The 25,714-nt window shown below is 44.4% G+C and overlaps 1 protein-coding gene across 1 annotated transcript in view; it reads right to left on the reverse strand.

Annotated features, from left to right (window-relative positions):
- Positions 1–25,714, reverse strand: part of LOC139279837 (chloride intracellular channel protein 4) — a 130,789-nt gene that overhangs the window by 37,632 nt on the left and 67,443 nt on the right. The window contains exon 3 of the mRNA XM_070899092.1: positions 11,255–11,380. Coding sequence (XP_070755193.1) covers positions 11,255–11,380 — 126 coding nt within the window. The remainder of the gene's footprint in view (positions 1–11,254; positions 11,381–25,714) is intronic.

Here is a 25,714-nt window from a genome sequence, read left to right on the forward strand (position 1 = left end):
GTCTGGTGACCCCCCCCAAGCATTAATACATAACAGAGGCCATTCGGCCCATCATGTCCGTGCTGGTCGAAAAAAAGCTACCCAGCCTAATCCCACCTTCCAGCTCTTGGTCCGTAGCCTTATAGGTTACGGCACTTTAAGTGCACATCCAAATAGCTTTTAAATGTGGTGAGGGTTTCTGCCTCTACCACCCTTTCAGGCAGTGAGTTCCAGACCCCCACCACCCTCTGGGTGAAGACATTTTTCCTCATCTCCCCTCTAATCCTTCTATCAACTACTTGAAATCTGTGCGCCCTGGTTATTTGAAAACTATTTGAAAAATAAATATTTAAGAGGGTATGGGGTAAGGGCAGGGGAACGGGACGAGTTGGAGGACTCTTTAGTGACCCAGCACCGGCGCAATGGGTTATACGGCCTCATACTGAGCGGTAAAATCCTGAAATTCTATCATTTATACAAAAGGTTTCACTCCAGCGACACAGAAAGACGGGTGGGTTATGTCGAGCGATCCACATTCGTTGCGTCATTGGAGCGGAACTCATCCAGGGGAATATTTCCTTCACTCAACAGTTTGTAGCAAAATGCAAACATGTTGTTTAAGCTCACGTGTACAATTTCACTACAAGTACAAAACAGAGAAAATCTTCCCCCATTTAGTTACATGGTGGAGTTGGTACAAACAGCATCTCCTGAACAGTAGTTTTAAAGCACAAAGCCGTTACACAGGGAAGGCTTTAGGCTCCTGCTCCTATAAAATTGTGATATTACAGTCGAGTTGGCTGCTTCATCAATTGCTTGACACATCGCTGCATACTTATCCTACGCTGGCGATTCTTGGTGAAGCTCGGTGTTCTTTTCCTCGATCATAAACTTGTTCATTTCAAGTTCCTTTTGTAAATTATGCAGCAGTGAAATGATTAATAATTTGGATCACCGCAATAAGTTAGCATAGGCTGCATAGCAGGTGAGCACATTGGAAAATTCAGATTTGCAGCAAACAATGTCAGATGATGCAACTACCCGAACACAGACCGTTGGCATCAGCTCAGTCTGAACTGAAATGTAATTAATGGCATCAGAAAAAAATGTAAGGTGATGAATTCAGGGCATTCACTTTTGGTTCTCACTCTTGTACAAACAATTAGATTAGGTTTCTTTAAAAGAAAATGAGGATAAACTGACGAAAGGTATTCACAACAACAACTTGTATTTATTTAGCACCTTTAACGTAGGAAAACGTCCCGAGTGGCTTCACATGACCTTGTAAATATTAACGGCAAGCAACTAAAGGCAGTTAGACTTTAAACCAGGGATGAGTGCTGACACACATTCCAACTCTGAATCGGGACTAGGTTTGACTTGTCAGACTAATCAGGTGGTAGCCCTTTTCCAGTCACTTGGATTTTTTTTTCTCTTCTCCAATGTTTTTCCCTCTCCTCACTTACACTGGGCAATGGTTTTTATTGGCATTGGCTGCCCTGCTTACCTTAGAATCATAGAATCATGTAACCATTCTATGATTCTAGCACAGAAGGTGGCCATTCAGCCCGTCAAGCCCGTGTCGACTCTCAACTCGTCCCACTCCCCTGCCCTTTCCCCATAGCCCAGCAATTTTTTTAACCTTGTCCAAGATAGAGCTGATAGAGTAAATAAGAAGAAACTCTTTCCATTGGCAGGACGGTCGGTAACCAGGCAATTGGCAAAAGAGCCAGAGGCGTAATGAGGAGAAATATTTTTACACAGTGAATTTTTCTGATCTGGAATACATGCCTGAAAGAAAGCAGATTCAATAGTAACTTTGAAAAGAGAATTGGATACATACTTGAAGGGAATTTTTTTTGCAGGGCTATGGGGAAAGAGCAGGGGAGTGTGACTAATTGGATTGCTCTTTCAAAGAGCCGGCACTGGCATGATGGGCCGAGTGGCCTCCTTCTGTGCTGTAATATTCTATGATCTATGATCTAAGAGGCCATTCTTCATGTGAACCTGGGCAGTGTCAGTTAACAGGCGGTTCGATCATTGTCTCACCACAGTCAAGCCTCAGCCTTTCCTCACTTGACACCCACACACGTCCACTATCCAGCAGGAGTTACTGGATGTGTTACTCGGAGTGGAAACCCTGGCTGACATTTTCTTCCTTTCCTTGTCCTGAAGCTCTATTGTCACTTGTAGCACTTTCTACTGCTGCCCCAGCTGGGATCAGCACAGACTGGGGACTGAAGCCGGGGCTTTCACGGTCCGTGTGACATGGTTCCACAGTGGGCCACTGTATGCTGGATTCGCCATAGCTGAGCTTCTATAAAGACATGGAACTTGGGCTCTCATTCTCTGTGTTGTAAAAACAAAGTGATATTCAATGCGAGTTACTGGGGATGTCACAATGTTGCCTTTCACCCAAGTGATTAATGCAGGCAGCACATTTACAAACGGCAAAAGTTAAGTGGCAAGACCAAGAAGCCTACTCAACATCCCTGGTATAACGTTGCCATGGATGCGAGAGTGTTTAAAGTAATAACATTTTTGGATTCACTTTAAAATCTTCCCATTGACTGGGCATTTTCAAAACACGATCCAGCAGGTCAAATAACATCTGTGTGTCATATAGGCACTGCAGACAACATAGAAATTTAAAGATGACGATACAATTTGTTCAACAGTGCCCTTCAACCCTACCCAGCCCCACAGAACCTGAGAACCTGGGTTCAATTCCAACCCAGACAAATGAGGTTACTGTTTCCTTAGCTATGGAGGGTGAGAAATAAAATGAGCCTGAGCATTCGCCATCCAATTGCCATACAGCAGAAAACAATCCATAATCGAACACTAATCGGCACTAACTATGCAGTCTCACTCACAGGATGTGCCATTGCATTCAGAAATCTCATCCTGGTGCAGTAAATTGGAGATGAAGCCAATCGTGATAACAGTTCTGAACTGCATTTAACCTGTGCGCAATATACTGTGACCACCGTTTCCGCAGAAGAATGTTCAATTTTCTAACAGAGTCTTCATTTTTCTCAACGAGCACAAAATTCATCCCGAAATAATTTGAAACCAAAGAAAATCGACTGCAGTGGAGTGTTTCGCCAGCAGACACAAAGAGGGACAGGGTTGCAGTTTTCCTCCAGCATGATGTAGCTGTCAGAGAGACATTCTGAAGAATCGCTGTGTAGTAAAATGACAGGGAAACAAATGGGCTGCTTTGTGCAGCGACTGTGTGCAGATGTTAACTACACTGATCAATCAGAGAGAACTGTGAGCACTTGCGTCTAATTGGGAATTGCTGCAACAGAGGAAGAATGCAGCCTTTATGAAATCATCGCACTAAGACTGCCAACAAAGACAAAGCGAGAAGGGAACACATTCAGATCAGCCGTATTGTTTCAGCTGGTGCTCTTGCTGCTCATTTTTAAGAATGTTTGCACACAAGCCTTGCAAGTCACCAAACAACCAATAAAATAGGAGGGGTCCCTAAATTCGAAGCAGAATTCTGCGGATGAAAAATTATTCTGAAGCACCCTTTCACGAACTGATAAGGCTCATTTTAAATTGCAAAAATGACAAAGAGCAGGATTTTAATTTCAGCGTATCTGTGGACACTAATCTTGATGCCAACAGAGCTAAAAATTGATTTATATGGTGTTATGGAGCTGTGCACTGTCAATATAAATGTGCTATAGTCCAAATGGAATTGCACTGTTAAAGGTAGAGACTGTTGAACAGTTTTTTTTATAAGAACATAAGAAATAGGAGCAGGAGTAGGCCATTCAGCCCCTTGAGCCTGCTCCGCCATTCAATAAGATCATGGCTGATCTGATCCTGGCCTCAACTCCACTTTGCTGCCTGCTCCTCAAAACCTTTGACTCCCTTATCATTCAAAAATCTCTCTGTCTCCACCTTAAATATATTCAATGACCCAGCCTCCACAGCTCTCTGGGGTAGAGAAATCCAAAGATTCACGACCCTCCGAGAAGAAATTCCTCCTCATTTCTGTTTTAAATGGGCGCCCCTTTATTCTAAAACTATGCCCCCTAGTTCCAGATTCCCCCACGAGGGGAAACATCCTCTCTGCATCTACCCTGTCAAGCCCCCTCAGAATCTTATACGTTTCAATAAGATCACCTCTCATTCTTCTAAACTAGGCCCAATCTGCTCAACCTTTCTTCATAAGACAACCCCTTCATCTCAGGAATCAACCTCGTGAACCTTTTCTGAACTGCCTCCAATGCAAGTATATCCCTCCTTAAATAAGAAAACCAAAACTGTATGCAGTACTCCAGGTGTGGTCTTACCAACGCCCTGTACAGTTGTAGTAGGACTTCCCTACTTTTATACTCCATCCCCCTTACAATAAAGGCCAACATTCCATTTGCCTTCCTAATTACTTGCTGCATCTGCTTCCAGTATGAAAATCACCTCACATCTGCTGTTAGCCAGAACTGCCCAGTAGCCAAGACCAGTCACGTACACTTTAGTGAGACTGAAACATTATTGTAGTAAGTAATCCAGTCAGGAAACCAAATCAATAGTATCGCTCTGTTTATATTAAGATATCCTTGTGTTTTTATAACCAAAGTTCAATTCAAAACAGTCGACTATTAAGGAGGAATACTTCTTCTCTCCTTGCAGAACACTCAGAATGTCTCACCTAGCTGGATGGTCGGATTGTTCGAGCCATCAGGGGTTATGACTTTTGTGAGGCTTGTCCACCCAAGCTTTTGTTACCTCTAAACTTGACTATTCCAATGCACTCATGGCCGGCTTCCCACATTCTACCCTCCGTAAACTAGAAGTGATCCAAAACTCGGCTGCCCGTGTCCTAACTGCACCAAGTTCCGCTCACCCATCACCCCTGTGCTCGCTGACCTACATTGGCTTCCGGTTAAGCAGCGCCTCGATTTCAAACTTCTCATCCTTATTTTCAAATCCCTCCAAGGCCTTGCCTCTCCCTATCTCTGTAATCTCCTCCAGCCCCACAACCCCACCACCCCCCCCCCCCCCCGAGATATCGGCACTCCTCTAACTCTGCTCTCCTGAGCATCCCTGATTATAATCGCTCAACCATTGGTGGCCGTCCCTTCTGTTGCCTAGGCCCCAAGCTCTGGAACTCCCTGCCTAAACCTCTCCGTCTCTCTACCACTCTTTCTTCCTCTAAGACGCTCCTTAAAACATACCTCTTTGACCAAGCCTGTGCTAATTTCTACTTATGCGGCTTGGTGTCATATTTTTTATCTCATAATACTCCTGTGAAGATCCTTGGGACATTTCGCTATGTTAAAGGCACTATATAAATACAAGTTGTTGTTGTTGAAGCGAGATAAGAATGAGTGGGTCAGGTTAGGCAGTCTGTCATGCTGTTATAATGTGATTTGTCATTTGTTACTACATTTTTCAGATTTTATCCCCCTTCTCTCTTCCCTTGAACACATGCCGGGATACTGCTCCTACGAGCCAGTGGCACTCTGGTAATTCATCCAAGTTTCCAGGCATCTGGTTTGAATCTCGGCAGCAAGCGTCAGCAGACATTGGCAGCATCAGAGCCGCAGTCGTGGGGCTACAATTAACCTCAGCATTCATGAGCTGGGCACAAGTCAGAGTTCTTGCTTCTCATGGCACGCCACGACCTCTGTAGAACGTTCAGCCATGAATACAATCAAGCCTGGCTGCGGTGCCATCCATTGCCGAATAGCCGACACACACTAATTATCTAGGGCCACGAATAAAGAATGGCCACTTGAGTCAGGCTCTGGAGGTCGGTTGGTATGTGTGAAAATCATATCCTATACAGGTTAATGACTTCAGGAGATGGGAGCAGAAAAATAGGTGCGGTACAATGTTAATGCCTTTATGTTTCAGGAACAATTTGAATGTGGCCATTCATCTGCCTCTCGCATTTACTTCCCATTGATGTAGATTGACAGGTATAAATGCTGCATTTAATCTCTATAGCTGGGGCAAGAATCTCTAACTGTGATGCCCTTGAATTTAACACCAATCAATGAATGAAGGTGGATGGTGGGGGTGGCCGCTTGTAGCGCATCTGTTATTAAGTGGAACTCAATCTGATCAGACTTCCCCATCACTTGTCGTTGTAAATATTCTTCAGGCTTTGAAATAGCCAGGGAAGCTCCTGATCCCTGGGGCATCATGTTACTGAAAGCTCAGCTGGAGGAATGCTGGGAGATATGACTCCCTTCTGAGGAATTTCGGTCATCATCATTATCACTTATGACCTGTGTGCTCCCAGCTGCTGAAAACAGAAGCATTCGTCAAGCTGAGATCGTGTTTCCTGTAACTGCCAGAGTTTACTGCACTTTCTTAATGTGTCGTCAAAGGACTGAGGAACTGTCAGAATCTCTAAATTATAGCAAAAGGAAGAGGATTGTAAACCTGTCATGACAAGTACTGATATCACACAATATGCAGTCAATCAGCAGGAGATCAGACTTAGAATTAGCATTGTACTAAACAATGACTATATGACATTATCGGTCCAATAGCAGAGCTCCAGCCAGACTGGTTCTTTCACCCAGTTCAGAAGGTACTGTGGTGTTTTTGTGAAATTATGTTCACTTGTACTAACCCCACTGCCTTTGTTATTAAGGCCACAGCTGTAATGTATTTGATTCATGGGTTCTTCGCTTAACAATTCATATCAACACATTGCTATTTGGAATTAGTTGGTTTATTAGCAAAAGATTTAACAATCACACTACACATTACTAGTTCATCCACCAGGCTCACAACCTCATCATGGATCTCCCGAACCCAACTGGCTGGGGTTTTATTGAGTCTTGTGACCATCACGTGACTGGCTAAGCCACTCCCAACTCAACAGCTCTACTTACCTGTGAGCATACTCACAGGTGCATACATTACTACTGCGTTGTGTGAAACTAGACCATAGAGGCTATGAAAGGGTTCACATTCGCTCTAGGGTATTCTGTGCTGGAGCAGTGATAAGAATTGCTACAACTGGTGTCCCCGAATCAGCGATCCTATTCCCGTTTGCTTTCCAAAACTCCTCGTCAAAATGATGTGTGGAGGCCAACGAGAACATCGAGGTTGGCTTACAGTTTCAATAGCCTGCCGGCACTTACTAAAATGACCATGTGGGTGAAGCAGCAATGCAATAACTCGCCTTTCTATAGTGCTCCTGATGTGCGAGAAGTCATCTCAAAATACTTTAGATTAAAGAGGATAGAAAGAGTGGACACGAAACAGGAGGGGAATGGGGGAAAAGATATGGTCAGAAAGAAGAGTTTTAAAGAGATTTTTGAAATTAGGCACCAGGGTGACAACGACCAGGGAACTGGAAAAAGAGAAATTTCTTCACTCAGAGGGTTGTGAATCTTTGCAATTCTCTACCACAGAGGGCTGTGGAAGCTCAGTCGTTGAGTAGACTCAAGACTGAGATCGATAGATTTTTGGATACTAAGGGAATCGAGGGATTATGTGGCTAGGGCGGGAAAGTGGAGTTGAGGTAGAAGATCAGCCATGATCTTATTGAATAGCGGAACAGGCTCAAAGGGCCAAATGGCCTACTCGTGCTCCTATTTCATAGAATCATAGAAATTTACAGCACGGAAGGAGGCCATTTCAGCCCATTGTGTCCATGCCAACCGACCAAGAGTTAGCCAGCTTAATCCCACTTTCCAGCTCTTGGTCCGTAATCTTACAGGTTGCGGCACTTTAAGTGCACATCCAAGTATTTTTTAAATGTGGTGAGGGTTTCTGCCTCCACCATCCTTCCAGGCAGTGAGTTCCAGATCCTCTGGGTGAAGAAAATGCCCCTCATTTTTCCCTAAACCTCTCCCCAATTACTTTAAATCTATGCCCCCTGGTTGTTGACGCCCCTGCCAAGGGAAACAGGTCCTTCCTTTCCACTCTATCCAGGCCCCTCATAATTTTATACACCTCAATCAGGTCTCCCCTCAGCCTCCTCTGTTCCAAAAAAACCAGACTCAGCATCTCCAATCTTTTCTCATTGCTAAAATTCTCCAGCCCAGGCAACATTCTTGTAAATTTCCTCTGCACCCTTTCCAGTGCAATCGCATCTTTTTTGGTGGTGACCAGAACTGCACGCAGTACTCCAGCTGTGGCCTAACTAGTGTTCTATACAGTTCAAGCAAGCCTCCTTGCTCTTATATTCAATGCCTCGACTAATAAAGGCAAGCATTCCGTATGCCTTCTTAACCACTTTATCTACCTGGCCTGCTACCTTCAGGATCTGTGGACCTGCACTCCAAAGTCCTTTTGTCCTCTACACTTTTCAGTGTCGTATCATTTAATGTGTATTCACTTGCCTTATTAGATCTCCCCAAATGCACTAGCTCACACTTATCCAGATTGAATTCCATTTGCCACTGTTCTGCCCATCTGACCAGTACATTCATATCTTCCTGCAGACTGCAGCTTTCTTCATTATCAACCACCCAGCCTATTTTAGTGTAATCTGCAAACTTCTTAATCATACCCGCAACGTTCAAGTCCAGGTCATTGATATATACCACAAAAAGCAAGGGACCCAGCACCGAGCCCTGCGGAACCCCGCTGGATACAGCCTTCCAGTCACAAAAACACTCCGTAACATTACCTTTAGTTTCCTGCCTCAGAGCCAATTTTGGATCCAACTTGCCACTTTGCCCTGGATCCTATGGGCTTTTAATTTCATGGTCAGTATGCCATGTGGAACCTTATGAAAAGCTTTGCTAAAATCCATATACACTACGTCATACGTACTGCCCTCATCGACCCTCCTGGTTACCTCCTCGAAAAATTCAATCAAGTTAGTCAGACACAATCTTCCCATAACAAATCCATGCTGACTGTCCTTGATTAATCCATGTCTTTCCAAATTAAAATTTATCCTGTCCCTCAGGATGTTTTCCAATAATTTTCCCACCACTGAGGTTCGGCTGACTGGCCTGTAATTACTTGGTCTATCCCTTTCTCCCTTTTTAAACAAAGATACAACATTAGCAGTCCTCCAGTCCTCTGGCACCACACCTGTAGCCAGAGAGGACTGGAAAATGATGGTCAGAGCCTCTGCTATTTCCTCTTTTACTTCTCTTAACAGCTTGGAATACATTTCATCTGGGCCTAGGGATTTATCCACTTTCAAAGCTGCTAAGCCTCTTAATTCTTCCTCTCTCACTATTTTTATCTCATCTAATATTTCACACTCCTCCTCCCTCATTGAAAATTCTGCATCACCCTCTCTTTTGTGAAAACAGATGCAAAGTATTCATTAAGAATCATACACGCGTCTTCTGCCTCCACACATAGATTTCCTTTATGGTCTCTAATAGGCCCCACTCTTTCTCTAGTTATCCTCTTACTCTTAATTTCTTATGTTATGTTCTTTTGTAGAGGACAGGAGCGTTGTGACTGAACAAGCAGCCATTAATGCTGGAGCAAAGAGAGCAGTGGCCAAGGAGTGATGGGTACATACATGGTGTTAGGCAGTAGGATATTAAGATAGAGTGGTATGAGGTTATGAAGGGTTTTGAATGTGAGAATCTTGAAGCCAATTTGCTGCAATATGGGAAGCCACTGGAGCTTCGAGATGGCGGTGGTAACAGAAGTGTGGGACATTACCTGGGCGCGGACGCATGTGAAAAACTTGTGAAGAATTGAAGGAAGGAGGTCGACTAACAGAGCATTGGAGAAGTCGAATCCTGAAATAGCGAAAGCATGGGCCAGGGTTTTGGTGATGGAGGAGGATAGATAATTGCAGAGGCGGGCAATGCTACAGAGGTAAAAGAAAGCAATCTTAGCAACAGAGCAGATGTAAGGGAGGACGCGGAGTTTGGGATTGAGCAGTATACCAAGGTTCCACATCTCCTGATTCAACCTGAGGTGGCAGATGAGAAGGCTGGTGGAGCCAAGGCAGGGGGCAGCATGCAGATGATGAATAGCAGCGGACCAGAGATGGATCCCGAGGGTGCACTAGGGGAGACTGTACGGGCAGAGAAGGACAAGGCACTGGAGGCATGAGAAAGAGGGAGAAATTCGTGAGAATTTTTAAAATATAAGTTTTCATTTAAAAGAAAATAAAGAGGTACATTTAAAGTGCATCTCGTCACATCTCTAGAAACATCTCAAAAGCATTTCACAGCCAATGAATTACTTTGAAGCTCGTTGACTGTTGTTAAGCAGGCAAATATAACAATCACTTTGCACAAAGCAAGATCCCACAGACAGCAGTGTGATAAATGACCAGTTAATCAATTGTGGTGATGTTGTCTGAGTGACAAATATTAAGCAGAACACCAGGAGAGCTCACTGCTCTACTTCTCCCTGCTTAACATCCACCTGAACTAACAGGGCAGACAACTGACCATCTCATCTGAAGGATGGCACCTTGAACAGAGCAGTACCAACTCAGTAATGTACTGGAGTGTCAGCCTAGATTATGTATTGAAGTGCTGAAGTGGGGCCTGAATCTCATAGCTGCATCTAGCAGTGGTAGATCAGTATTCCAATTTTTCCCTTTTGAATCAGTCAATATTTACAAACCTGTTACAGATTCAATTCCGCTTCAGGTCAATTTTGTTGAAAGTGATTAAGAGGCTGCAATGTAAAAGCCTGTACTGCTAGTGTTTACAAAATGATTTGCTTTCACGACCACCAGATGTCCCAAAGCACTTTACAGCCAATGAAGTACTTTTGGAGTGTCGTCACTGTTGTAATGTGGGAAATGCGGCAGCCAACTTGCGTACAGCAAGCGCCGACAAACAGCAATGTAATAATGACCAGATCATCTGTTTTTAGTGATGTTGATTGAAGGATAAATATTGGCAAGGACAACAGGGATAATTCCCCTGCTCTTCTTCAAAATAGTGCCACGGGATCTTTTACGTCCACCAGAGAGCAGACAGGACCTCGGTTTAACATCTCATCCCGAAAGACGGCACCTCTGACAGTGCAGCACTGCACTGGAGTGTCAGCCTAGATTGATGTGTTCAAGTTCCTGGAGTGGGACTTGAACCCACATACTTCTGACTAAGAGGCGAGTGTGCTACCCACTGAGCCATAGCTGACATTTTAATTAAGGATGTTTTAAACCCATTCCAGTGCTTTTTGATTACATGTGATCAAAATTGGTAGTCATTTGTATTTGGCTCCAGCTTGAAGACCACTTTAAATTCCCAGCACAAATCGGTGCTATCCTGTAATCTGGTTTGATGCTTTAGTTGTCCTATGCATATCTAGGAAACAGCAACTTGCGTTCCTGCACTGAGACACATACCTGGGTGGAGCCAGGATATCCTCAAGGAATTCTTCAATCTTATTGACATCGGTTTTCACCTCTCCGTTGAAGGTTATGAACGGTGGGTGCGTTCCCGGGGCCAGGTTTTGTAGGTCAGCGGGTTTCCTATTGATTTAGAAAGCAAGAGAATGTCATCAGTTATCATCAGCAAAATAATTGGGCAGCCACAATGCGGCATGGAATTCATAGAGAGGGCACAGAATGCTCACATTGTGGGTATCTGTTTTCATGCTTTACAAACAGACTTTGAACAAGGCTCCAGCCCCTTCACGTTGCTTTCCGCTGATGTCCCGAGCCCTGGCTTGGTCCCTCTCTCGACCCAGCACTTGAAATCCTGCCTGCAACCCTGGCCAGATCGCACCCCGCCCGCCTCCCGCTGGTCACCCACCACCTGTTCTTCCCACTTGACCAGCACCCGACAAAAGAAAAGAGAGGGAGGCCAATTAACAGGAGAGGGAGAGAGGGATAAGAAGGAATAGAGGAAAAGACGACGAAAAGATCGTAACAGAGAATTAACCAGAAAAGAGACGACACAGATGCAAACAATCACAAAGAGACAACCTGGAACTTAGAGATGGAGAGAAACAGAAGATGAGACAGAGACAACCAACAATACGTGACAGACAGGCAAGACAGACCGCACATCCTGCAGCTTACTGCGAGCAATGCCACGGGAGATCCACTAGTGATACAGAATTGAGTTATTCGGGGTCAGTGCAGAGAGCCCAGCAGCACAATCAATCTCCAGTGACAGCACCGTCACAGTATTGCGCAAGAGAATTTTAAACCTGCTATTCCATTAATGGAGTACTTTTGCCTGCAGACGCAACTTTACTCTCATAAATTATCCAACATCCTGAGACCTAATTGTAGTGGAGCCTCACATTCTTACAGTTTTTGCAAGCTGTCATTGATCCATCAGTTAAAATTAAAAGAGCAAAATCAGATGATTTCCCTTTTAGCCATGAGAATCAGCGATCTCTGGGTTTACAGGGGAGTGGAGCTGGATGGAAGGTAAATAGCAAAGAGAGCCACAAGGAGGTTGCAGGTCTCTGCTGTTTCCTCAGGACTATTTTATATAATGTAAAAAAAAAGGACTTGCATTTATATAGTACCTTTCACGACCACCGGACGTTTCAAAGCACTTTTGGAGTGTAGTCACTGTTGTACTGTAGGAAACACAGTAGCCATCTTGCACACAGCAAGCTCCCACCAACAGCAATGCGATAAGGACCAGATAATCTGTTTTTTGTTATGTTGATTAAGGGATAAATATTGGCCACAACACCGGGGATAACTCCCCTGCTCTTCTTCGAAATAGCGCCATGGGATCTTTTACACCCACTTGAGAGGGCAAACAGGGCCTTGGTTTATCATCTCATCTGAAAGACATCACCTCCGATAGTACAGTGCTCCTTCAGTACTGCACTGGAGTGTCATCTTAGATTTTTTTATGCTACATATGTTCCTGAGTGGGACTTGAACCCACAACCTTCTGACTCAGAGGCGAGAGTGCTACCCACTGAGCCACAGCTGACACTAGCTGAAAAAGGGCATTAAAGGGGGTTGTACACATCCTGCACATCGTAGGGCCAGATTTTAAGCATTGTTCACGTTGCAAAATGAAAATGTAGGAACTTGTAATTTTGGGAGCTATCAGTGCTGTCAGAATATTCACACAGAAATGTCTTCTCTGAGGTTTGCAAATCTATAGAATTCTCTGCCCCAGAGAGCTGTGGAAGCCAGGTCTTGAATATATTTAAGGTGGAGATGGATTTTTGAGCGATAAGGGAGTAAAGGGTTATGGGGAGTGGGCAGGGAAATAGAGCTGAGTCTATGATCAGATCAGCCATGATCTTATTGAATGGCGGAGCAGGCTCAAGGGGCCAGATGGCCTACTCCTGCTCCTATTTCTTATGTTATGAAACTAAAGCTGTACATTTGCTTAAAATAATATGATTACCATAATGAACTGATAAAAGGAACTCAAAAGAAAAATTAACTGTATAATTGTAATTAACACATTTTAATGACTTCACATTACAGAAGAACTATTGAGGTAATTATTTTTTTAAGGATAGAAATTGCACTACTTTCCTGTTGGATGAATTGATTCCCTGTTATTTTTTTAATTCACATTGTTAAGTGGGTTTACCTGTGTCCTGGGATAATACAGCTATATTCAGGACAGACTACACATGGTGAAAAGCATTGAGGCACCCCACTTTTCAAACGAGGAAATAATTCATTTTTTTTAAGAAAGTATTTTAATAGTTAGCTGGATGTCAATCAATCAGGACTTACAGGTACATAAATAGAATCTATAGATGGTCCCAGCATGTCCATTATTTTAAAAACCCAGTGATTGATGAGAGGAGGTCAAATCAGAATTTTGGTAACATACAATCGTAGCGATTTTTTTTTCCAAGGCACTGTTGGGCACACAGAATACACAACGTTCTGGGGATGAACTGCTCCTGTGAGTGGATGAGTCATTGAATTTTCCTGGCCCTGCCACCATCTCAGCCCAGACCCAGCCCCAACAGAGCTTTCAGCTGGGATCAAGGGTAGAAACAGGAATGTCGCTGCAGGACTCACCCTGGATGCCAGCATCGAGGTGTTCTGACTGCTACAATCAAACATATCGAAATTGCCTCTTCTGATCTCCCAATATCTTAATGAATAGAAGCGTCAACTATAAAAGATGTAGTACTAACTTCAATGCCTCGTGATAAGGAGGAGAAAGATCAGCCATGATCTTATTAAATGGCGGAGCAGGCTCAAGGGGCCAAATGGCCTACTCCTGCTCCTATTTCTTGTTCTTATGTTCTTAAATCAGCAAAGTCACCGCTTCCGATCAATCCAATGACCCTGCCAGAAAGTACTTGCTTATGGACATCAGGTAAGGGCAAGGCTGGGCTCAACTGTGATGGCCTCCCTGGCTCAATAGCATGTCAACACTCACCGTCTAGACATACACTTGAGCTCTGATGGTGTCTATGTAAGCGGACACCAGCAAGAGACAATACCGTCATGATAAGTGAGGGGAGGAATTACTGCAAAGATGGGTGTTCTTGAACACATTTATAGTTGGGCAAATAATAGTTTTATAAGAAAGAGGAATAGGATTAAGCAAACTAAGGGATCATTCCTAACTCGCAATTGAAAGTGAAGATGAAATGCATTAATTTGGAACTCTGACAAGTTAAAGACTTTAATCAGTGCCCTGCTCCCAGTTCTCCAAATCTAAGTTGACATGTCTGCATGGGATTTGAACATTGGTATTCTAGATGTGCATGTGAATTTAAAATCTGACAATGAATCTTTTGTTGTTTAGTACCAGGCTCAGACAGTGGCGCTTTAATGACCAAAGGTTTATTGTTAACTCTGTATAAGGAGTATGTACAGTATGTAACATGTGTACTGCAATGTCCGGTAGTAATTAATCCTTAATGGCATTAATTAGGAAACCCCTACGCTGTTCAAAGTGAGTTTTTAAAATAGGTACTTGACCACCTAGAATTTTTGACATGCAAAACACCAAATTATCAAATTTTTAAAAACAATTTATTAACAATCAGATCTCAAGATGGTTTACTAGCAAAATATAAAAATAGCAAAAGTAATTCAAGAGCAGCAACAGGAACTCACAAAAGATCAGAGAAAAAGGCCAAGGAAATTCGAGCAGGAGCATGCAGACCAGTTGAAAAACTCAAAGACTGAGCAAAGACAAAGGAACAAGTGACATCATGCGCAGTTGAAAGGTATGTTCTAACATTTATTTATAATTAATTTAAAAAAAAACAAAGAATGATATAAACGTAGCAGCAAGTTCTTTGCCGTTTCTGAGGGAAAAATAAAGGGAATACTTGCTATAGGGTGGAAGCTATGGTCAGTGCTCTTTTCATATAAATCCTAATGTGCTGGTTACAAATTCTTCTCTTCACTATTTTAGGGCCCAAATTTCCCCAACCCCTTTTTCCGGCGTACTCTCCTGAGATGCGCTGACTTTGTGCGCTCAAAACAGCGGCAAAAAACTTACTAACAATTCTGGCCGCTGTGCTGTGTGTCCCGGGTCCTGGCATGGTGGTTCTTGTGGAGTGGGGATGGAGCTACAGCCCTGCGCCGAAAACAGCGCCGGCAGCTGTCCGCATGCGTAGTAGAGCGGTCGCGCATGTGCAGTAGCTCCTCCCATGATTATGATGATGATGCCTGCAGCTTGGGACCCAACGGGTTCTGCCCCTATCCCGGGCCGAGTGGCCTGCCGCACAGGCCGGCCGCTACCTTCCCGTGCTGAGGGCTACAAGAAACAGATTGGTGGTGGGGGGGGGGGTGGGGGAGCGTTTTGATCGGAGAGGGGTGGGGGTGGGGAAGAGAAAGAATCTTCAAAGATTTTCCAGTACTTTAATATCTAGCTATCTTTACTAAAAAATTCCCAATCCGCAGTATCTTACAGCTCACCCACTACTGCATTGAATTCTAAAATATTACTAATTCTCAGAGTCACACTACGCAATGCTGAACACCAAAATTTAAGTTTACATGTTGACATGCTTTTTTTGTTAAGTCTGTAACGTTTTAAATTTCTAAACCTAGTCAGGGCAATTCTTTGGTGCTGCAGTAGTCAAAATCCAAATCCATCAGGCGAGAGCGTTGGTGCTCTTGATCTATAATTTACAAAGAAAATCCTCCCCTTGCTTAAATGGCCGCTATACTTCAGCCTTCATTACAAGATCATTTTTATTCTTGTAAAAACCCCATACTCAGTTTAATCAGGCTAATAGCATCTACACCTTTTCCAGTCTCGCTGCTTGGGATTTTAAAAAAAACTAGCATTCCTATCATAACACTGTCATTTGGAGGCGATCTGCGCTGATTTCTTAACTCTCCTCAAGGGTTTTCTGTGCAACCACAAGTGGCACATACGCTGGCCTAAGTTAGTTTGGAGCAACTATTTGCTGTCCAAACTGGCTTAAATGGCCAAAATAGGCATAGATGGCTGATAACGCCCCCTTTTGGAAAAAAACCAAAACTAAAAAAATCCTAACTAACTCACTTAGACTGGCGCAAATTAAATGTGCAGAATGGGGATTTTTAAGATACTCCAGAAAAATCTAGCTGCTCCATAAAAAACAGAGCAACCCCTGGCCAAATTTGAGCCCTTTATTTGGAACAAGTGTGTTAGGCATTCATATGAGAACAGTGCTGACCATAATTTCCAGGTATACATTTCTTACCCTGATAAGCTATTGGCTTAGATTAATCCTGGCCACACAGCAAGACAAATCAGTACAGGGGATGATTTAACAGCAAACTAAAATGCCCTTTTTATATTAAACGTAAAAGATGAATATGTATTCTGGATGATTCAGAGAGCACGTCCCATTCAGCAACTTACATTTATGTCGTTCTCCTCAACAAAGCAACATCTCAGAGCACTTTTTCATGATATAGGAAAAATTTACTTCTTGGACACAATTCATTCAAGTAATGCTTTATTTTGTGTTTCTCAAGCTGTCCTTCCTTCAGTTTACTTCTAACATCTGCTTCTTTGAGAATTCAGTTTTCAAAGCCCAAACATGCAATCTTTAAATCTGTACAAACAAACATTTATACAACAATTTCTCCAGTTTTTCGAAGCCTCTTTTCTTTGTGATTTTTAAGGATTCCCGGTATCTTTGCTTAAATTCTGTTGAAGTTACCTTTCCTTTTTTCCCATTGAGCTTTTCAACCAGCGAACTTGGTGCATCTTTGTTGAGGCAACTCATTAATTGGAACAAAGTGACTCTCTCTGCAGTGGGCTCCTGAGTTCTGGCCATACTCTCTTCGTCCCATTGACTTTAACTGTGGGACAGGAGTCAGGCCTGTTTCAAGTCTCCGTGCACATTTGCATGGAATGTTAAACTGACAGAGTTCACTTAACAACTCAGAGTCTCCACATTAAAGCTGGAAAATTGACATCTCAGCTTTTCTTTTACTCACTCAGTGATTTTGCTGCTATATCCTGAATCAAGTCTGTACAACTGCCGGAACCAATCCAGGCAGCGGGCGGTCGAGGGGGTCGTTCAGCCCAACTGCCTGCCTCTCTTCCGCGGTTACATTCGAGCCAGGGGGTCCCTGGAGATGGAGCACGCAGTGTCCACCGGTACGCTCGTGGCTTTCCGCGAGAGGTGAGCACCGGAGGGACTGGAGTGCATCATTTCAACTGGGAACAGAATTTTAACTTGATTTGATTTGACAAAGGTTCCCTTTTATGTTCAATTGTTCATTTGTGTTTTTGGTGCCCTCAAAAAAAAAAACAAGGGGGCATTTGAATGAAAGTTTCTACCAAAATAGTTGTTCAACTGCCAAAACAATGTCTGTGCATTCCTCCCAGGTGTAAATTGGAAATTATCTCACGTGGACATCCGCATCATTTCTGTACTGGCAGGAGGCATATTTTTATCACACGCTTGGTTCAAATCAGCATTACTTCTTCTGTGCATCTACGCCCATCGTGTTTATTCCCTTTACCTAATTACTTTAAGTTCCTTTTTTCGCAAGTTTGTCATTGAACAAAACAATTCACTGAGTACTTGTTTAATTTAGGATAACAGATACATTTTTATTCAATTATCTTGGTCCAGGAGAACCCCAGCCTCCGAACCAGATAGATATGCATTCAAGACTCATCTGCACTGACTGCAACTTGACAGTATAAATACACAGAAATCTGTCCATCTCCTGTCAGAAAACAACTGTATGGAAGCAAATTAGAAAAATTTGAGCCCATCAAAAGAACATCTTCATTCCATATTTCAATGTTTAATACGCAGTAATACCATTAGAGAGTGAGGGACATGTAGGACACGTGGCAGTGAGGCTTCAACGCATCAAGGAATCCGGATTTAAAGTCCAGAAGCAAAATTCAAGTATTAAACCCAGGTATGATTTGTCACCAAGCTGGCAATGTATTTATTTGCACAGTGTAGCAGGGTGAATGAGGGCTCTGGTCCCCGAGAACATGTGTGGCCCCTTTAAGAACCTCCCGTTTAAAGATAATTGCACCTGGAGTGGGAGCAGACTTTCCCCAGCCAGGTGAAGTACCAACACATTCCTATTGCATTAGTTTTACATTTATCAGCATACGGCTGAGTGCTTCATCCAAACGGAGGAGGTGTCCATTTAACGTGACAAATCTATTGGCTCTGAAAATAATGAGCAGCTAAATACAGATGTCTATTCTCCTCCCCTCTCCGACCCGTAACCAAAGCTGCTTTGTCACTGGATTCCAATTTGATTCATCCTCTGAAATATCCTTCTTTGTAAGGAAGCTCCTTGTTTCACTTAGGTAACCCTCCTCCCACAACTGCGCCATTGAGATCAGTATCGGACATTCAAGAAAGTCACGGCATCGATTTTCCTCCCCCACTCCACCCACCAACCATAGGGAAATACCACAATGAAAACAGCAGCGCAGCACATCGCCCCATTCCTGCCGACATAAAGATCTCTGCCATTTTGGTGGGGCCCTTGAAAGGGAAGGCATAGGCACCCACCAAAACAAGCGAAAGCCTCATTAGTTTTTTCAAATCAGGGTTACAAATTGGGGACTGATGCAATTTTGAGGTACCAATGGGTGGAATATGTGTTAAGTTATCACGTTAGTCTAATGGCTGATATTCTTCATTTGTCTTTAACAGTTGGAATTATGTCTTCCCACTATTTGGTGTTGCCTGCATCGAATGGGTGATGACCTAGGCTGAAATTGCAAACCCACTGTGTGCTGATGTGTGTGTCAACCGAGATCTTACGATTCTTAACGATATCTAATCAAGGTGCCAGAAGGAAATCCTTCATAATGTTCTTCACGCAGCTGGTAAATACTCATCCTCAGCTGCTGTATCACCCGACCACATATGGTCATCCTTCAGGAGAGAGAAATATTCAACTTGCCAAACAATTACAGGAAATTATTTAGTGCCTTGGCACTTTTCCACGACCTTTGACCAAGTAGCATATCAGCTAACTGCAAACAAGCCGGAAATCCCCCTTTTTCTAATAGAAGAGTTTGTATTTTCAGCAGAAGCTCAGTGCAAGCAACTTTATAGTAAATTTCATGGGAAGGAAAAGCATTCACAGAGGAAGTGAGCAGAACACATACACTCTCAGCCATCTGCTTTGTAACCAAAAAAGGACACCAAGTTCAAACAATGCCACATCTTTAAAATCGTACAGCCAGTGCTGGTGAAAACACCACATGATGGGCCCAAATTTGGCCCTCCGGTTTCTTCGGCACACCTCCGAGCCCCCGCCAACATTTTACATCAGAAGCAGCGCCAAAAAAAAACCTTGCGATCATGGCCAATTCTCGGGCCGTCTGTGGAGCTGGCATGGCGTAGAACAAACTGAACACAGTGCCGGGACCTCTGCACATGTGCGCTAGAGTCTGTGTGGGAGGGGCCAAAGCACGCTGTCCCTAGCCCTGGCCGAATGGGTTCCCTCATCAACGGCCTGCTGCCTTCCCCAAAGTCGGAGTTCTATTTTTTTATTTGTATTTACTGATTGATTTTGGTACTTTAGATGCAGGGTTCCTTCTATTTTTTTATTTTTTATTTATTGATTGCTTATTACTTTGGTCTTGGTGCTTTAGGGGCAGGGTTCCTTCTATTTTATTTGTTAATTAATTGCTTATTACTTTTTGTGCTTTGTTTGGTGCTTGGTGGTGCTTTAAATGTAGTTACTTGTGCCGATTCCTTAACTGTAAGCAAGGTCTCTGTGTGCGGACAAAAGTGGACACATACGCTGCCCTAAGTTAGTTTAGTACTGATATGTCCTTACTATACAATATAAATGCACCCAAGGCCCATACTTGAGAGAAGGTCACTCTGTGACCAGTTACCTTTATTACCAAGACCTCAAGTGATGAAGGTGGGTGGAGCTTCCCCTTTTATACCTGAAAGTCCAGGTTAGGAGTGTCTCCCACAAGTTCACCCCTAGTGGCCAATGTTCTCAAGGTGTACAACTTAGGTCAGCTTACAGATGGGTTACAATGATAGTTGAATACATGACATCACCTCCCCCTCCAAAGTCTTATTGGGATCACAGGTTAAGTCTCTCTGGTGATTTACGCTCCATTGTGGAGTGCCTGAGTTGGGGCTCCAGTTGTTGGGCGCTGGCCTGAGTGTCTGCTGTTTGCAGTGCCTCAGACCTGTCCGGACTGCCCACAGTGACTGAGCTCTCCTCCACTTGGTTCCGGTGTTCGGTCACCTGTGGTGGAGTAAACTCTACGTCGTGTTCTTCCTCTGCTTCTTCTATGGGGTTGCTGAAGCAGAAGCAGAAGTTTGATCCATGTGTTTGCGGCAGATTTGTCCATTGGTAACCCTATTCCCCTCTTTGGCAATCACAGTGCCTGCAAGCCATTTGGGCCCTGCAGCATAATTAAGGACAAAAACAGGGTCATTGACATCAATACATCGCGCCCTCGCATTCCTGTCATGGTAGTCACATTGTGACTGACGCCTGCTCTCAACAATTTCTTTCATGGTAGGGTGTATAAGAGATAACCTGGTTTTGAGCGTCCTTTTCATTAGCAGCTCTGCGGGTGGAACCCCGTGAGTGAATTTGGTCGGGATCTATTGGCCAACAGGAGGCATGATAAGCGGCTTTGTAGGGAACCCCCTTGGATTCTGAGCATCCCCTGTTTGATTATCTGCACTGCTCGTTCCGCCTAGCCAGTTGAGGCCGGCTTGAACGGTGCCGTTCTAACATGGTTGATTCCATTGCCTGCCATGAAGTCCTGGAATTCAGTGCATGTGAAGCACGGCCATTGTCGCTGACCAAGACATCCAGTAGACCATGGGTGGCGAACATTGCTGTTAGACTTTCTACCGTGGCAGAGGATGTGCTTGAATTTAAAATGGCACACTCGATCCATTTGGAGTAGGCGTACTACAACCAAAAACATTTTTCCCATGAAAGGACCTGCGTAGTCCACATGGATGCATGACCATGGCTTGGCGGGCCAGGACCAGGGGCTAAGGGGAGCTTCCCTGGGTGCGTTGCCCAGCTGAGCACACGTGTTGCACCTGCGAACACAAAGTTCCAGGTCTGCGTCTATCCCTGGCCACCAAATGTGTGACTTGGCAATTGCCTTCATCATGACAATGCCCGGGTGCTCATTGTGAAATTCTCTGATAAACACCTCTCTGCCCATCTGGGGCATGACTACTCGGTTTCCCCACAGCAGGCAATTGGCCTGAATCGAGACTTCATCCTTGCGCCTATGAAACGGTTTAAATTCCTCAGGGCATGCTCCGTACGTGGTTGCCCAATCCCCATTCAGGACACATTTCTTAACTAAAGACAGTTGCAGGTCTTTATTTGTCCAGGCTTTAATCTGACGGGCTGTCACAGGTGAGCCTTCGCTTTCGAAATCTTCAACAGCCATGACCATCTCTGCATCATGCTCAGTTGCCCCCTCAGTGGTGGCTAGTGGGAGCCTGCTGAGTGCATCGGCGCAGTATTCAGTGCCCGGTCTGTGCCGAATTGTGCAATCATAGGCGGCTAACGTAAGTGGCCACCTCTGTATGTGGGCCGATGCATTCGCATTTATGGCCTTGTTGTCGGCCAAAAGGGACGTTAGGGATTTGTGATCTGTCTCCAGCTCAAATTTCCTGCCAAACTGGTACTGGTGCATTTTTTTTACTGCATATAAACATGCTAGTGCTTCCTTTTCTACCATCCCATAGCCCCTTTCTGCCTGGGACAGACTTCTGGAGGCATAAGCTACCAGCTGTAACTGACCATTGGCATTCACATGCTGCAACACACACCCGACCCCATAGGACGACGCATTGCATGTTAACACAAGTTTATTACATGGGTCATATAACGTGCTCTATCAAAAGCCCTTTCCTGGCCATCCCCCCAGACCCAATCGTGACCGTTGCGTAGGAGCACGTGTAGCGGCTCTAACAGTGTGCTCAATTTGGGAAGAAAATTACCAAAATAGTTCAGGAGCCCCAGGAATGAACGCAGCTCCGTCATGTTACGGGGTCTGGGTGCTCTCTGGATCGCTTCCGTTTTGGATGCAGTAGGTCTGATCCCATCTGCTTCTACCCTCCTCCCCAGGAATTCTACCTCTGGAGCGAAGAAGACGCACTTCACCTTTTTCAGTCGCAGCCCTACCTGGTCCAGTCTGCGTAGCACCTCCTCCAGGTTGTGGAGGTGTTCTTCAGTATCGCGACCCGTGATGAGGATGTCGTCTTGAAAAACCACCGTCCTTGGAATCGACTTGAGGAGGCTCTCCATATTTCACTGAAAGATTGCGGTGGCCAAACGAATTCCGAATGGACATCTGTTATACTCAAACAACCCCTTGAGTGTCGTGATGGTGGTCAGCTTCTTCGACTCACTTGCCAGCTCCTGGGTCATGTAAGCTGAGGTCAGGTCCAATTTTGAAAAAGGTTTGCCACCGGATAGCGTCGCAAAGAGGTCCTCCGCTCTCGGTAGCGGGTACTGGTCTTGGAGTGACATCCGATTGATGGTGGCCTTGTAATCGGCACATATCCTGACCGAACCATCCGACTTGAGCACCGGCACAATCGGGCTCGCCCAGTCACTGAATTCAACTGGTGAGATGATGCCTTCCCTCAGCAGGCGGTCCAATTCGCATTCTATCTTTTCCTGCATCACGTACGGCACTGCTCTGGCCTTGTGGTGTACTGGCCTGGTGTCCGGGTTTATGTGGATCACTACCTTGGCCCCCATGAAAGTGCTGATGCCGGGTTGAAATAATGAGTCAAATTTGTCGAGGACCTGTGAGCATGATACTCGTACCACAGAAGAAATTGCATTGACATCGCCCCATTTCCAGTTCATGACAGCAAGCCAACTCCTCCTCAGTAGTGCGGGACCGCCCCCCAGGACAATCCAGAGTGGCAACATGTTCTCCGAATCTTTGTGGGTCATGACCACCGTGGCGCAGCCTAGCACCAGAATGATCTCCTTTGTATATGTCCGTAGCTGTGTGTCAATCGGCAATAATTTTGGCCTCCTGGCCTTGGACACCCACAACCTTTCGAACTGTTTGATACTCATCAGGGACTAGCTGGCCCCCGTGTCTAGCTCCATTAATACTGGGTGCCATCGAGGAGCACTTTCATCATTATCGGTGGCATCCTGGTATAGGAACTGTATGTGTGCTCCACATGAACTCGCTGAACTTCAGCTTCCAGCGATTTCCCCCAGTATTCATTTGGCCTCGTAGGGCTTACATCGGGCCCGTCCTCCTCGTACATCAACCTGGCTGCAGGCTTCCTGCACATACGCACCAAGTGACCGCTGACGTTGCAGTTTCTGCAGGTATATTGCTGATACCTGCAAGCTCTGGCTGGGTGTTTGCCGCCACACCTCCAGCATGAGCTGGAGGACCCGTTGTTGGAAACAAAAGGTCCATTACCAGTCGATCGTATCTGACTGTCTCTGTAACTGACCTTAAGCGCACCATTAACAGGTGTTGATGGTCCCATTACTGGCCACATTGTCCATTGCGATGGCATGAATCGTCGTTCAGTTAGCCATTATCTCTGATGAATTCCTCCTTTGGGTTCGACTACATGCTGGGGCATGTCCGATTGCCCTTGTCTGCCTAGAGAACTGTGTGCCGCGTTAACAATGTTGACTCCCTGGTCGTTTGCCACATTTGAGCCAAGATTTTTGTCATACATCATTCTGGTCTCTTCCAGAGTTAAATGTCTGGGCTATCAGAGCCGCCGCTTCCAAGGTCAAGTCTTTGGTCTCAATCAGTTTCCTGAAAACCCCAGCATGCCCGATGCCCTCAATAAAAAAAGTCTCGCAGCATCTCTGCTCTGCATGCACCTGGGAACTTACATAGGCTCGCCAGTCGGCGGAGATCTGCCATGAAGTCTGGAACGCTTTGCCCTTCTCACCGCCGGTGCGTGTAAAACCGGTGTCTCGCCATGTGCATGCTGCGCGCCGGTTTAAGGTGTTCCCCAATCAACTTACTGAGCTCTTCGAACATCTTGTCCGCCGGCTTCTCTGGCGATAGAAGGTCCTTCATCAGGGAGTAAGTTCTGGATCCACAAACCGTCAGGAGATGAGCCCTGCATTTGTCGGCCGAATTCTGTCCCAACCATTCCTTAGTGACAAAACTTTGCTGTAGTCTCTCAATAAAGTCGTCCCAATCATCACCAACACAGTACCTCTCTTCTGTGCTGCTAGTGGCCATGCTCGCGTGGTTTAAATCCCAGTTTCTCGTCGCCAATGATAGGTCCTTACTATACAGTATAAATGCACACGAGGCCCACACTTGAGAGAAGGTCACTCTGTGACCAGTTACCTTTATTACCAAGACCTCAAGTGATGAAGGTGGGTGGAGCGTCCCCTTTTATACCTGAAAGTCCAGATTAGAAGTGTCTCTCACAAGTTCACCCCTAGTGGTCAATGTTCTCAAGGGGTACAACTTAGGTCAGCTTATACATGGGTTACAATGATAGTTGAATACGTGACAAGTACAGCTTTTTTCGGGCCAAATTGGCATAAATGGTGTAAGTGGCTGGGAACGCCCCCTTTTGAAAAAAAAACTGACCTAACAAAAAACCTAACTAACTCACTTACACTGGCGCAAATTAAATGGCCATATTTGCAACTAAAAAGATACACCAGAAAAATCAAGTTACACCAAACAAAACGGTGCAACTCATGGGGAAATTTGGACCCAAAGAATGTTACTTTTGCTGGCTTACAACCCACCAAATTCCAAAATCCTTTAATACGTGTAAAGCGACTCTTTGAAATGAAACAGAAAGGTGGCCATTTAGTTAAAAGTTAGTGTAAATGTTCATAATGAGATATTAGTTCATTTAAGTGAATTTGAGGTCTTAATACCAGCAAATTCTATACCACTGTTACAATTAACCGAACAGTTGGACCAGTTGGGTCATTAAATTGTTTTATCCTGGAGTTTGTGGGCTACTAATTGTAAAATAGTTTACAATTACAATAAATCATTATTTTATTATTAAATGTTGGATTGATAAGAACCCTAAAAACAATGATATTGGCAATGCTCAATGAAGAAATGGAAAAGTGAAAATAAATAATCACAGTAAATAATTTCTCACGAGGAAAACAGATTTTATAACAGACAAATTGGACCTAATCTTTAGCTGACTGAAAATGTTGCAGAATCTAGCAACGGTTTAAAAAGCAGCTATAATTTTATTTAGCGGCTATTCCAGCCAATAAGAGAGAGGATGAAAATATCCATTTTCCTGCAATTCTTTTTGATCACTAGATGAGGAGAGCCATTCTCTCATTTTAACCCACCAAACCAGAAAGACCCCACAGTTCCCCAGCCCACAGTTCCCCACCATTGTATCCAACTGATTTTACAACATTTTCAGGATCACCATCTTGATTACTCTACCCAGTAGT

This window comes from Pristiophorus japonicus, chromosome 14 (genome assembly GCF_044704955.1).
Source record: "Pristiophorus japonicus isolate sPriJap1 chromosome 14, sPriJap1.hap1, whole genome shotgun sequence".
Taxonomy (NCBI): Eukaryota; Metazoa; Chordata; class Chondrichthyes; family Pristiophoridae; genus Pristiophorus; species Pristiophorus japonicus.